Source organism: Arachis ipaensis, chromosome B05, assembly GCF_000816755.2.
Source record: "Arachis ipaensis cultivar K30076 chromosome B05, Araip1.1, whole genome shotgun sequence".
In the NCBI taxonomy this organism is placed as follows: Eukaryota; Viridiplantae; Streptophyta; class Magnoliopsida; order Fabales; family Fabaceae; genus Arachis; species Arachis ipaensis.
The window spans coordinates 30309532-30322450 of NC_029789.2; the positions used below are offsets into that span (position 1 = coordinate 30309532).

Below are 12919 nucleotides of genomic sequence, written 5' to 3' on the forward strand. Positions count from 1 at the left end.
GATCAACACATCCTTTGGTCATATTGAAGGTATGCAACTGTTAACAAACCTTTTGGGAGTTATATCAGATTAAGAAATAAAAAATTAGTGCTATATATCAAATCTTATTTTCATACCCTTTTATTCTATACGTCTTGAAATGCCAGTATTTATGATACAGAATGATTTGCCAACATACAAAAATAAAATAATTTCATGCCTTTTCAAAACTTATTGTGATTTACAGTACCTAATTATTGCATGTAAATACGGTAATTTCCTCTTCAGCATATATTGCTTCTTATTTTGATTTTTCAAAATTAAACCTGATTTTACCATGTAAATGAAACACAATAAATGTTGGCCGTTAATTTCTATCCTAATTTTGATAATTATTTTATTTTATTGATATGATTCAGATTCTTTAATCCTGAATAGTCCAAAAATTTTTCGTCTTTTTTCTTAGTTGGATTTTGATAGAAATGTCAAGATTTTTGCAATCTTTACCAATACTGGGGCTGAATAGTGCTGTGACTCTCTATAAATATAGTATGGATGATCACCATACTTACTGTTTATCTGTACTGAAATTCATAATATTTGAGTAATTTTGTTGTGGCAGGTAGCAATGGCCGTTAATTTCTATCATAATTTTGATAATTATTTTATTTTATTGATATGATTCAGATTCTTTAATACTGAATAGTCCAAAAACTTTCCGTCTTTTTTCTTAGTTGGATTTTGATAGAAACGTCAAGATTTTTGCAATTCTTACCAATACTGGGGCTGAACAGTGTTGTAACTCTCTATAATATAGCATGGATGATCACCATACTTACTGTTTATCTGTACTAAAATTCATAATATTTGAGTAATTTTGTTGTGGCAGGTAGCAATGGCAGCTAGGTGAGTTCATGTGTCATGTGGTGAATTTCACAATATTTTTTTTTATCTTTCACTAAATATGAGGACTTTGATTTTTAGGTATGATCTTATCAAGTGTATCAATGCTGGTCCAGAGCATAAGGTGTGGAAGCTCAAAGTACGTGTCATTAGACTTTGGACCGTTTCTCACTTTGCAAATTCTGGGGTAAAAGCACCTATTGAAATGGTTGTCCTTGATGAAGAGGTAAAATCTTCTCTTTGCATTTGAGATTTATTTTCGTAATGACTGAGCAATAAACCTCATTTATCTATGACTCTATAAAACTGATGCATTCAGGGGGATACAATTCAATGCTCTATTAAAGGCATATTTGTTCCTATCTTCGAGGGCCTACTTGCTGAGGACAACGTGTACGTGGTCACTAATTTTGCAATTGCTTTGAATACCATCAAGTTCAAGCCTACTAGATACGAATTTAGAATCAACTTCAAGAGGGACACGATTGTGCGTCCGGTACAAGACTCTTCAGTTTCATTGAACGGATTCAATTTTGTTCCATTCAAAAAAATTCATGCAGAGTCTAAAGAAGATGGTTATTTAGTTGGTAAGTACTTTGTTAGAGTAATCCATCACGCATGTGTTATTTAATTCTTTGAGGTTTATATTTAACGCAAAATAATTTATCGTAATTTTTGTATTACATAATATGTCTATATTTAATGTACGTCATTTGAATTGGCTGATGCGTCATTTTTTGTTATAGGTATAGTACTAAAAAAATTGTATTATTTAGTAAAATTATTCTTCAATTTGTTATTAGCTTTGTTTTCTATTATTTTGCATTTTATTTTAACGCATCTAAACACAGATTTCATATATATAACAACTAAAGAATTAGTATCTTTAAAGGAATCGTTGGTAACAAGTACTAACCTATTTATTTTTTGTTTCTTCACGAACTTCGATTTCTAGGCTCTAACTATTTATTAATAGTCTTTTATATTTTTATTTTTAAGAAAATTAAAAAAATTCGATTTCAACATGATGAAACTTTGGAAAAGATATGTCATTTTTTGACAAAAATTTGAACAGATAGAGTTTTGTTAATGGAAAGATTTGTGCCTTTATTTTGTAGATGTGATAGGTCAGCTTGCCTCTAAGGGTAACTTGGTCGAGTTCACACGGGACGGGAAGCCGTCAAGTTATATCACGATAGAACTTGATGATCTTGAGTAATGCTTAATATCTTTTTGATAGTGGCTTTTGTTTTAAAATCTTATTTTGCAATTTTGTGCCTCTCTTTACTTTACAAGCATTGCTATTTCTTATAGGGGTGGACAGAAATTAAGGGTAATGTTGTGGCAGACTTTGGCTTTTAACTTGATCAAATATTAGGAGGAACACCCATGTCTTACCTATGTGGTTATTCTCCAAATGGGCAAGATAAAATTTTATAGTGGTTTGTTTATTTTACTGGTATTTGAATGCATATTTTGTGTCATCATATGCTTCTGGTATTTTCTTTAATTTGTTATGTCTTTTTGTAGGGATCATGAGTGTTTTCAACATAAACTACAATTCGAAACTGTTTATCAATGTTGAGTTTTCAGCTGCCAGGAATTTCTTTGCAAGGTACAGTGTATAGATCAGTAGTGTGGCCAGCAGAATATTTATACAAGGCTTTTGATTATTTAACTATTAGCAAATTTCATAAATTCTGATTTAAAAATGCAAGGGTGAACAAATTGAATCCTGTTGACGGACAAGGCATAATGCCGCTGGTCTGTGATCAACCTGTTTCAATTGAGGAAGATTTTTTGCGTCTGTCAGTCTACAAAATAATTGCCGAGATAAAGGAGCATAATCAGGTAAAATTCTTTCTTTATTAGTCTTCTTTTTTTTCAATTATTATGTCTAATGTTTGTTGGATCATAATCTCAATTGTTGTGTTGTACCCTTACATCCATTGATTTTAGGATGCTGTATTTGTTACTGTTGGGACAATTAAGGAAGTTGAGACCGAGTTTGGTTGGTGGTATAAAGGATGTAAGAAGTGTCGTCGTGGATTAAGGGAACTTGAGAAAAGATATTTCTGTCCCAATTGCGTTGAAGACTACGAGTTTTATGTGCCAAGGTATGACTCGCGATACTTCTTTAACATTGACACACTACATACTCTGTCTAAGAAAATAATGGTATAAACTAATTATTTGTATTATTTCTTGATAAATTTTGTTGTTGAATTCTATCATGCGTGATTCAGTTAGCCTAATAGGTTAAAGATAATTGATTTTAAATAAGGCTAACCATCTCTTTCAAAGCATAACATATAGCAAGAGTTAAACATAATTAACCAAATGAAAGGATTTCATTGACTTAACAGTGTCGAAGAACAATAATAATACAAATTTTGACGTACATAAAAATGTGCATCAGATTACTACAAGTCAAAGAATAGTGTGTCGAGAAACTGGTACCTCATCTAATATTCTCAGTTTACAATCCAGTGAAGATAAAGGTGACATTTTTCTCACTGTAATTGACTCATATTTATCTAAATTTAATTTATATTAGTTTAATGACGAAAATTTTCTATATATTTCTCATTACTCATTCATAAGGAAGCAACTATCTATGTATGGTGTACACTGTGCCTCGCATGGAATTGGACAGGAAAATACTCCTCCTAATTATGTAAGACCTTCTACATCAGAGATAAGATCTAAATCTTTAACTCTACGGACGGATCCCTCATTGACAAGAACTCCACTATCCGTGTTAAGAAATAGTACGTATAATTAATGATTGCCAAATGATTCATACACTAATATTTAACAAAAGGTATACTTCATCGGAAATCATTTATATAACATAGATTTATTACAATTCTAGCATACTCCAGTGTACAAGGACCCACCAATAATCTAACGAAAGTCGTTCCGCAAAATCAGCTTCCATCACACTTGCGGTTCCCACAGATCGTGCCTAACAGAAAGGTAATTTAGAAAAGATGATCATCATTATTATATTCTTTTCTTTCCTATAGTGTAACATTTAATTGAATAAAATTAAACTTTTTGTAAAGAAGTTATACTATAGTTGGGGTGCAAAAAAGACAATCTTCCTCTGTTGTTGCTTCGGTGGCTATTAATTTGGCACAACTTTATGAAGATGTAAATTTATCGACTGTTAAGACGCACCTACCAAGCAGTGACACACAAAGTGGCCAAAATATTGACCCTTTTGTTGATGATGAAGGTAATTTCTCATTATATCAAGAATTTAAGTTTGTAGTTTGCAAGAGATATGAATTATTAGTAATACATCAACATATATGTTTGTATTTTTTATAATTTTTATTTATTGTAGTTTTGAATGGTTATGATGATTCAATGTTGGATGTGGATATGGAAGATAATTTTATACCATCCTCAGAAACCTTAGACGGTATGTAAAAATTTTATATGTATGTTTATTTGCATCTTTGTGTACATCATGGACTGAATTACATCGGTATGACAACTGAGTATCTAAAGAGAGTTCATTCGGCAGATGTCTGGGATATAGAAAATCCTATTTATCAATGTCAACATTGTAAAGTATGGATGTGGTCTGGAGAAAGGCTTGCTAAATCTAAACAGTCGCCCCAACTAAAGTTTTCATTATGTTGTATGGAAGGAAAGATTGAGCTTCCTCTGCTTTCTGTGCCGGATGAGCTCATTCAGCTTCATACTGGAGAAGATCAAAGAAGTATTCATTTTCTAAAAAATATAAGGACATTTAATTCAATGTTTTGTTTTACATCAATGGCCGGAAAAATTGACCGAGGGGTGAACAATGGGACTGCTCCTCCAATTTTTAAGCTTGGGGGTCAAAACTACCATAGCATTGGTAGCTTACTTCCTCCTGATAGTTTGCGACCAACATTTGCCTAGCTATATATCTATGACACAGAAAATGAGATTGATAATTGAATAGGTACACTTCGGTAATTTTCATGCAACCAATCAAATTTTTTAGTTATTTCTTATCCGTGAGAGAAAATAACATAAATTTTATTGTTTTTTTTTCGTAGCTCCAATAAAGCTATAAATGAGTGGGATAGAGAAATTGTTGCAATATTAAGAAACATGCTAGACAAATATAATAGTTTGGCAAAGAGTTTTCGCTATGCAAGAGATAGGTACCAACAGGAAAATTGCACAAACATAAAGTTTAAGTTGATTAGTAAAAGGACTAAAGATGGCAGGACATACAACTTGCCATCTGCATCTGAAGTGGCTGCATTGATTGTTGGCGATGTCGAACAACTTAGCAAAGATAGAGATATTATAGAGAGTCAATCTAGAAAGCTCCAGCGGATTGATATTTTTCATCCATCTTATTTAGCCTTGCAATATCCATTGTTGTTTCCGTATGGGGAGGATGGATTTCGTTTGGATATTGCAACATCAGATTCTATCTCCGCTAGGCCTACAAAGAAAAATAAAACAATCACTTTGTGACAATTCTTTGCTTTTCGACTACAGAAAAGGACAGGTGAATCTCCGTTAATTCTGAGATCAAAGAGATTATTCCAACAGTTTCTGGTAGATACCTACACAATGGTGGAATCAGAGAGGTTAAAATTCTTTAGGTGTAAACAACCACAGTTGAGGGTTGATAAATACAAATGTCTGCATGAAAGTCTTATAAACGGGGATGTAGATGCTGCAAGGCTTGGCAAAAGAATCATTCTTCCCAGTACTTTTATCGGTGGACCTAGGTATATGATGAATAATTGTAAAGATGCATTTGCAATTTACAGATATGCAGGATATCCTAGCTATTTTATCACCATGACCTGTAACCCTGAATGGGATGAGATAAAAAGAGAAATGACTTCCATTGGATTGAAGGCAGAAGACCGTCCTGATATATTGTGTCGAGTTTTCAAGATCAAGCTTGATGGTTTGATTGATGACCTAAAAGAGGGAAAAATCTTTGGCAAAATTTTGGGATGTAAGTCTGTGTTTATGCAACGCTTTATTAAAATCTTATGTTGTAATGCTTTGCTCATTTGTCTTTTTTAATTTCCAGACGTTTTCACTGTAGGGTTTCAAAAGAGAGGGCTTCTGCATGCACATATCCTTTTATTCATGAGTAACGAGTTCAAGCCACAAACACCAGATGACATAGACAAACATATAACAGCTGATATTTCTGATGAAAATGAAAGGCCAAATCTACATGGAGCTGTTCAAAATTACATGGTACATGGTCCATGTGGTCCGTACAACAAGAATTCACCTTGCATGAAGAATGGATCCTGTTCAAAGTTCTATCCTAAAGAGTTTAGACAGCGAACACTCATTGATGAGGCCAGATTTCCCAAATAAAGGCGTACTGATAACGGTCGAACAGTGAAGAAAAGGAAATGTGTATTAGACAATAAGTTCATTGTTCCGTATAATCCAGAATTGTTGCTCAAGTTCGGGTGCCACATAAATGTGGAATACACGTGTCAAACAAGTTCTCTTAAGTATCTGTTTAAGTATGTACACAAGGGTAATGACCGCATAACAGCTACTCTATACAATGTTGGTGATCTGTCAGAAGCCATACAAGTTGTTGATGAAATTAGGAATTACTACAATTGTAGGTACATTTCGGCATGTGAGGCAGTCTGGCGTCTATTTGGATATGAAATCTAAGAGAAAGAACCATTTGTGATTAGACTTCCATTCCATTTGGAGGATGAGCAACCTTTGGTTTATGGTGAAACTTCTAATGTGAATGATATCGTCGAAAGAGTAATATCTCACAAGTCCATGTTTTTGGGATGGATGGCGGCGAACATGTCATATCCCTATGCTCGAAGTCTGACTTATCCTGAGTTTTCAACCAAGTTTGTTTGGAAGGACGATTCTTCAAAGTGGTTTCCTCGAAAGAAAGTATTCGCAATTGGAAGGTTGACTCATGTACCTGCAGGTAATGACGAGTTTATATTCAATTTTGATTTTACTTATTTAATGATTTAAATTTAAAATCTTAATAGCCTGTACCCCACGTCCATTTTATTTGATTTATCTACACTAGAAAATAAATATTCAAATAACTTTCAATCGTTATAATCTGTAGATTATACAATTTTTTATTTTTCTATATTTTTTAGAAAAATTATTCTTATGCGGATGTGTAGCTACATAATAATTAAAATAGTGTAGCTTAATCCATTTAACAACTTAAAAGTGGGATTTTAACCAAGTTTTTTGCAGCAAATACTGAAGAATATTACCAGCGACTTCTCTTGAATACTCAAAGAGGATGTATGAGTTTTTGAGATATAAGAACAGTAGGAGGAACAATTTATGCTATGTATAGAGATGCATGCTTCGTCCTTGAACTCTTGCAAGATGACAAAGAATTCATTGATGCAATTAAGGAAGCAAGCTCATGGGCCTTAGGATCATATGTTAGGAGGTTATTTGTCATTCTATTAACATCCAACAATATCTCAAGACCAGAGCATGTCTGGGATAGATGTTGGCATGAAATCTCAGATGATATTTTGTATCGACAGAGAGCCGTAATGAACATGAGGGGTGAGTTTTTACTAATTACAATGATAAAAGTTCTTCCTTATTGATCATTTTAGTTTGATTGAATTTTTACAGTATTGTATAATATGCAGAGTTAACAATGTCAGACGATGAGATTAAGCAGTTGTGCTTAATGGATATAGACAAGATCTTACATTCCTATGGTAAAACCTTGAAAGACTATCCTCCTATGCCTTTAGCAACTGAAGTTGATAGTTCTTTGTTAACCGAAAGGGTTATTAGGGAAGAGCTAAACTTTAACAAGAATGATTTAAAGAAAAATGCCTCAGACATGTTAGCCATCGCAACACCTGAGCAGAGATATGCATTCGATAAAATTGTTACAGCTGTGTATTGTGATGAAGGGGGTTTTTTCTTTGTGTATGGTCATGGGGATACTGGAAAAATATTTCTCTGGAACCTTATGTCTGCTGAGATTCGCTCAAGGGGTGATATAGTGTTATACGTTGCTTCGAGTGGTATTGCATCTTTACTTCTTCCCAATAGAAGAACAGCACACTCAAGGTTCAAAATACTGCTGAATATAACTGAGGATTCTGTATGTAACATCAAACCTGATTCCCTTCAAGCAATGTTGCCATTGAAAGCCAAACTTATAATTTGGGATGAGACTCCAATGGTTAGTAGGTACTGCTATGAAGCGCTTGATAAATGCTTAGGTGATATCATGAGGTGTTCTCCAACATATAGCAAAGATTTGCCCATTGGAGGAAAAGTGGTTGTACTAGGTGGAGACTTTAGACAAATTCTTTATGTTATTCCACGAGGATCGAGACAAGACATCGTTCATTCAACCCTGAATTCGTCTTACCTTTGGAAGTTTTGTCAGGTGCTCAAACTAACAAAAAACATGAGGCTTTCTGTAGGGACGACTGCTTCAGATCAAGATGAGACAGAGCAATTTGGTGAGTGATTATTGAAAGTTGGTGATGGTCTAATAGGTGACAATATGGATGGTGAATCTGAGATATGTCTTTTAGGAGATATTGTTATTCCTTCTTCGGACCAGGCATTTGATGAGTTGGTTCATTTTTCTTATCCAAATATTTTGGAAAACATGTCCTCAAAGAATTTTTTCAAAGCAAGAACTATACTGGCTCCCACACTAGACATCGTTGAAGAGGTCAACAACCATCTGATGGCTATCATTCCTGGAGGGAAAAAATTATATCTTAGTTCGGATTCCATTTGTATGGATGAAGAGAATATGGAGAGTCAACTAGATCTCTATAGTCCTGAATTACTGAATAGCATAAATTGCTCTGGTTTGCCTCCACATAAATTAATACTCAAGGTTGGTGTTCCGGTGATGTTACAGAGGAATATTAACAAATTCAGTGGTCTTTGTAATGGTACAAGGCTACAAGTTAGGAAGCTTAGAAATCATGTCATAGAATATGAAGTCTTAACGGGTAACAATGTTGGTCATATTGCTTTGATTCCAAGAATGAATATGGTACCAACAAATGAAACCGTCTCAGTTAGATTCCAACAAAGACAGTTTCCCATAATAGTATCGTTTGCCATGACAATTAATAAGTCTCAGGGACAAACTTTATCTCATGTTGGATTGTATTTGCTCAAACCAGTTTTTACACATGGCCAACTATATGTGGCACTTTCAAGAGTTAAGAGTAAGAGAGGTTTAAAAGTTTTACTTATGAATCACGTAGGAATGTATGCAAATTCAACCATCAATGTTGTTTATAGAGAAGTCTTTGAAAAAATAGTATTCTAATGTAANGTTCTATAAATATTTTGTTTTATAATCTATAATATTAAAATGAATTATTCTCCACATACAAGCGTTTTTTCCATACCAGTCTTTACAAGTCATTTATATTCATGCGTTTTGTGCCGTTACTGCACGTTCTTCTTCTTCGTTATCGTCGTCATCAACACCACCTCTTCCTCCTCCTCCTCTTTCTCCTTCTTTTTTCATTGAAATTTCTTCTCCTCCTTTTATTGCTTTGAATCCAATCAAGTGGCTGAGGTGTGATTCAATTCAGAAGAAAAAAATGTAGCATTAGAGAAAATATTTTTTTGTATTTGCAGCAAATTTTGGTGTAACACGAAGATATTTGGGTGTAACACAAAGATATTTGGGTGTATTTTAAGAATTTTTGGTGTATTTTTATTCTGATAAGTTCTGCGTAATTCAAAACTCTTCCTCTTCCTCCTCCTCATCTTCTATTGCTTCTTTTTTTTTTTATCATCATCACTATCTTCTTCTTTTTTTCTTGTTCATCTTTTTCTTTTTGTTTTACCTTCTTAAGTTTCTTCTTATTTTACTCTCTTAACAAGAATAAAAATAAAAAAATCAAACAAAAAAGAAGAAGAAACACATAATGTTACAAAATTACTTGGAAGAGGATGAACTTACATTCATTTAACTAAAAAAAAGAAAGAAATAAGGAAAAAAAGAAGAAGAAAAAAATGCAGCATTAGAGAAAATATTTTTCTGTATTTGCAGCAAATTTGGGTGTAACACGAAGATATTTGAGTGCATTTTTATTTTGATAAGTTCTGCATAATTCAAAACTCTACCTGAGTTCCTCTTCCTCCTCCTCATCTTCTACTGCTTCTTTTTTTATCATCATCATTATTACCATCTTTTTTTTCTTTTGTTCTTATTCATCTTTTCCTTTTTATTTTACCTTCTCAAGTTTTTTCTTGTTTTACTCTCTTAACAAGAATAAAAACAAAAAAAATCAAACAAAGAAGAAGAAAAAATACATAATGGTGCAAAATTACTTGGAAGATGATGAACTTACATTCATTTAACTAAAAGAAAGAAAGAAATAAGGAAAAGAAGAAGAAAAAATACAGCATTAGAGAAAACATTTTTCTGTATTTGCAGCAAATTTGGGTGTAACACAAAAATATTTGGGTGTAACACGAAGATATTTGGGTGTATTTTTATTCTGATAAGTTTTGCATAATTCAAAACTCTTCCTTTTCCTCATCTTATTTCGTTTTCTTATAATTCTTTTTGGGAGAAAAAAATATATAATATTGCAAAATTAATATAAAGAGGAGGAGGAAAAAATGCAGCAACAATAACAACAATAAAAAGAACCACGATAAGGATGAAAACACTAAGAAGAAGAAGAATGAGGAATGCGAAGAAAAATGAGGAGGAATGCAAAGAAGAATGAGAAGAAGAAGAAGGAAAAAGAGCAGGAAGAAGAACGTGGAATACAAACCTTGAAAAAGAAACATTTCTCATTTCGCACTATTCAAAGTTGAGGAAGCGCGTGTTACATGCTCTTTAAAGTGAGAGTTGTTTTTGTTGAGTTTAAATTGATTTATATAGACTTGTATGCTAAAAGGCAAAAAAACTTGTATATATAACAAGTCTCACTTAAAGCCAATATAACTTTAAAATATTTATATTAAAAATATTAGTTAATAATATATAATAGAAAAGAGATATAATAGATTTTTTAAAAGTGGCAGTTAGAATTGTGACTTGTGAGGGAGCGCAGAGGGGAAGAAAGAAAAGAAGAGGAGAGAGCCAGAGACACATATGCTCCGATTCCGAACAAGTGGCAACGTAGATATCATGGTGCACGCCGCCAAGCTTGTTTTCATCAACCACCTGCGCACCGTAGCATCACCTTCCTCTTGCTCTGCTAATCTGCGCCCTCCCTCTACCTCTACCTCTACCCGCTCCATGAACACCAGCTTCGATCCTCAGCTCCATCACCTTTTCCAGCAGAAGCATTCTCTTCGATCCAAAGTACGCACAAGCCTCAAAAACATGGATCCCATTCTCAAGTCCCAACAAGGTCCATTTTCCTTTTTCGTTTTTTATATTTATTTTTCAATATGCTTGGGAAATTAAATGGTTCAAGTCTTGAAGGATGTCCTCTGCCAATTCTGTATATAATTATGAGCTCATAATGTTTATTAGGGTAATTGAGAGACCTACTTGTCCTATTACTCTATATATAAATTGTGTTATAAATAGGGTAATGTACTTAACCTTAGGGAGGTAACCATAATTTAGACAGTATTATTAATCCATGAATGGGCAGACATGACAATCACATGCTTTTTAATTATTTCATTCTGATTTTGCATCTTGAATAAAAGAAACAAATGTTCTCTATATGGTAAAGAATTTAGTTGCTTTACAATGGCTGTATCTATTGGGTAATTGTATAGGGTAGAGAGTATTGTAAACATGACAATCTTGATGATTATCTTTGAAGCACATTGGTTTCTGACAACTCTATTCTTTGTGAATACATGTTGCTTCTGGTATGAATGCATGGCTGTAAATTGTCTTTCTTTTTTCCTCAGATGATGCCATTCAGAGGGTTGTTTTAGAAGCTCCATGGTTCAAGAATAGTAGCAATATATGTGCTTATATAAGTTGTGATGCTTTACGAGAAGTGGATACGTCAAGAATTGTGTCAAATATCTTATCTAACTATAAAACAGGTGTGCTTTGTGTTATATTTTTCTGTTTGTGATTCTGATGTTATGTATTTTATATAATCTATTTCCTCAACCTTATATTTATGCTTCTGAAAGAGGTTTTTCTTCATTTTATGGCCAATCAGGTGGATTGGGTTATTAACTAGTTGCAGAGGTACAACCGTAAAAGTACAGTACTAACCTATATATGAGAGTGAGATACAAAATTTTTGTAAATCGTACTTTGAATAATATGAAATCATTATCTCTTAGCCTTTCCTTTTTTCTCTTGTTCTTTTGCTATTGTGGTTTAGCATCTTTTTTTATCAGATATGTAAATTTCGATCAGATAGTGAATAAAACTAAATGATTAATAGACCTTTAACATCAATAAGTATTGTGTAAAAACTTGCTTACTCGTGAAATATATGCGTGCAAATAATTTACATAACAGATGTTTACATAAAATTCCAACTGACATCCTGCTGCTGCTCAAGCTTTTTCTGTTCTCATTCTTGGCTGCCACTTGCCATGTATGCACTGTAAAATATTGTAGATTCTTACATCTCATTTTCAACTGAAGAGGATCAGGGTCATGTACAGATGAAGAAAAGGCTTTATTTACCACGTGTAGAGGACAAAAATAGCAACATGAAGATGCTTAAGGTATCAAGTTATGATGATCTGGTTCTGAGCTCAATGAACATTTTGGAGCCAACTTTGGTCGATTCCAGTGGGAATCCACGTGAAGATGGTATGGCCTTTTAATATTTTCTTTTTTGTTTCCTTTAATGTATTTTTCTATCTTTATCAAATCTCTATTAGTTTGAAAGGACATAGTCTTGTTGTAATCTAATCAGAAGATGTTGACCTTGGCAATATCATTTTTTTAATGAAGTGTTTATATTGATAAAGTCCCTTGACCAATATCTACATCCTCAGTCCTCACAAGGAGGATATAGGTCACTTGATATAGGACACTGATAAGATTGTACCCATGTCTTTCTTTTTTTTTCACTGTAATAAT

General features: G+C 33.2%; 2 protein-coding genes across 4 annotated transcripts in view; both read left to right on the plus strand.

The window, feature by feature from the left end:
* On the plus strand, window positions 8525-9205 carry LOC107640466 (ATP-dependent DNA helicase PIF1-like). The gene has a single exon (XM_016343986.1). It carries the CDS (start codon window positions 8525-8527, stop codon window positions 9203-9205), a length of 681 nt encoding a protein of 226 aa, XP_016199472.1.
* The window catches only part of LOC107643450 (5-formyltetrahydrofolate cyclo-ligase, mitochondrial), a 4275-nt gene continuing 2277 nt past the window's right edge, over window positions 10922-12919 (plus strand). For all 3 annotated transcript variants that reach the window (XM_016347102.2, XM_021123489.1, XM_021123490.1), the window contains exons 1-3: window positions 10922-11258; window positions 11776-11916; window positions 12476-12646. In XM_016347102.2, coding sequence (XP_016202588.1) covers window positions 10997-11258; window positions 11776-11916; window positions 12476-12646 — 574 coding nt within the window. In that variant the 5' untranslated portion in view covers window positions 10922-10996. The remainder of the gene's footprint in view (window positions 11259-11775; window positions 11917-12475; window positions 12647-12919) is intronic.

Coding starts and splice junctions, on each gene's coding strand:
- LOC107640466 (XM_016343986.1), top strand. CDS start 8,525: ATGTCCTCAAAGAATTTTTTCAAAGCAAGAACTATACTGGCTCCCACA.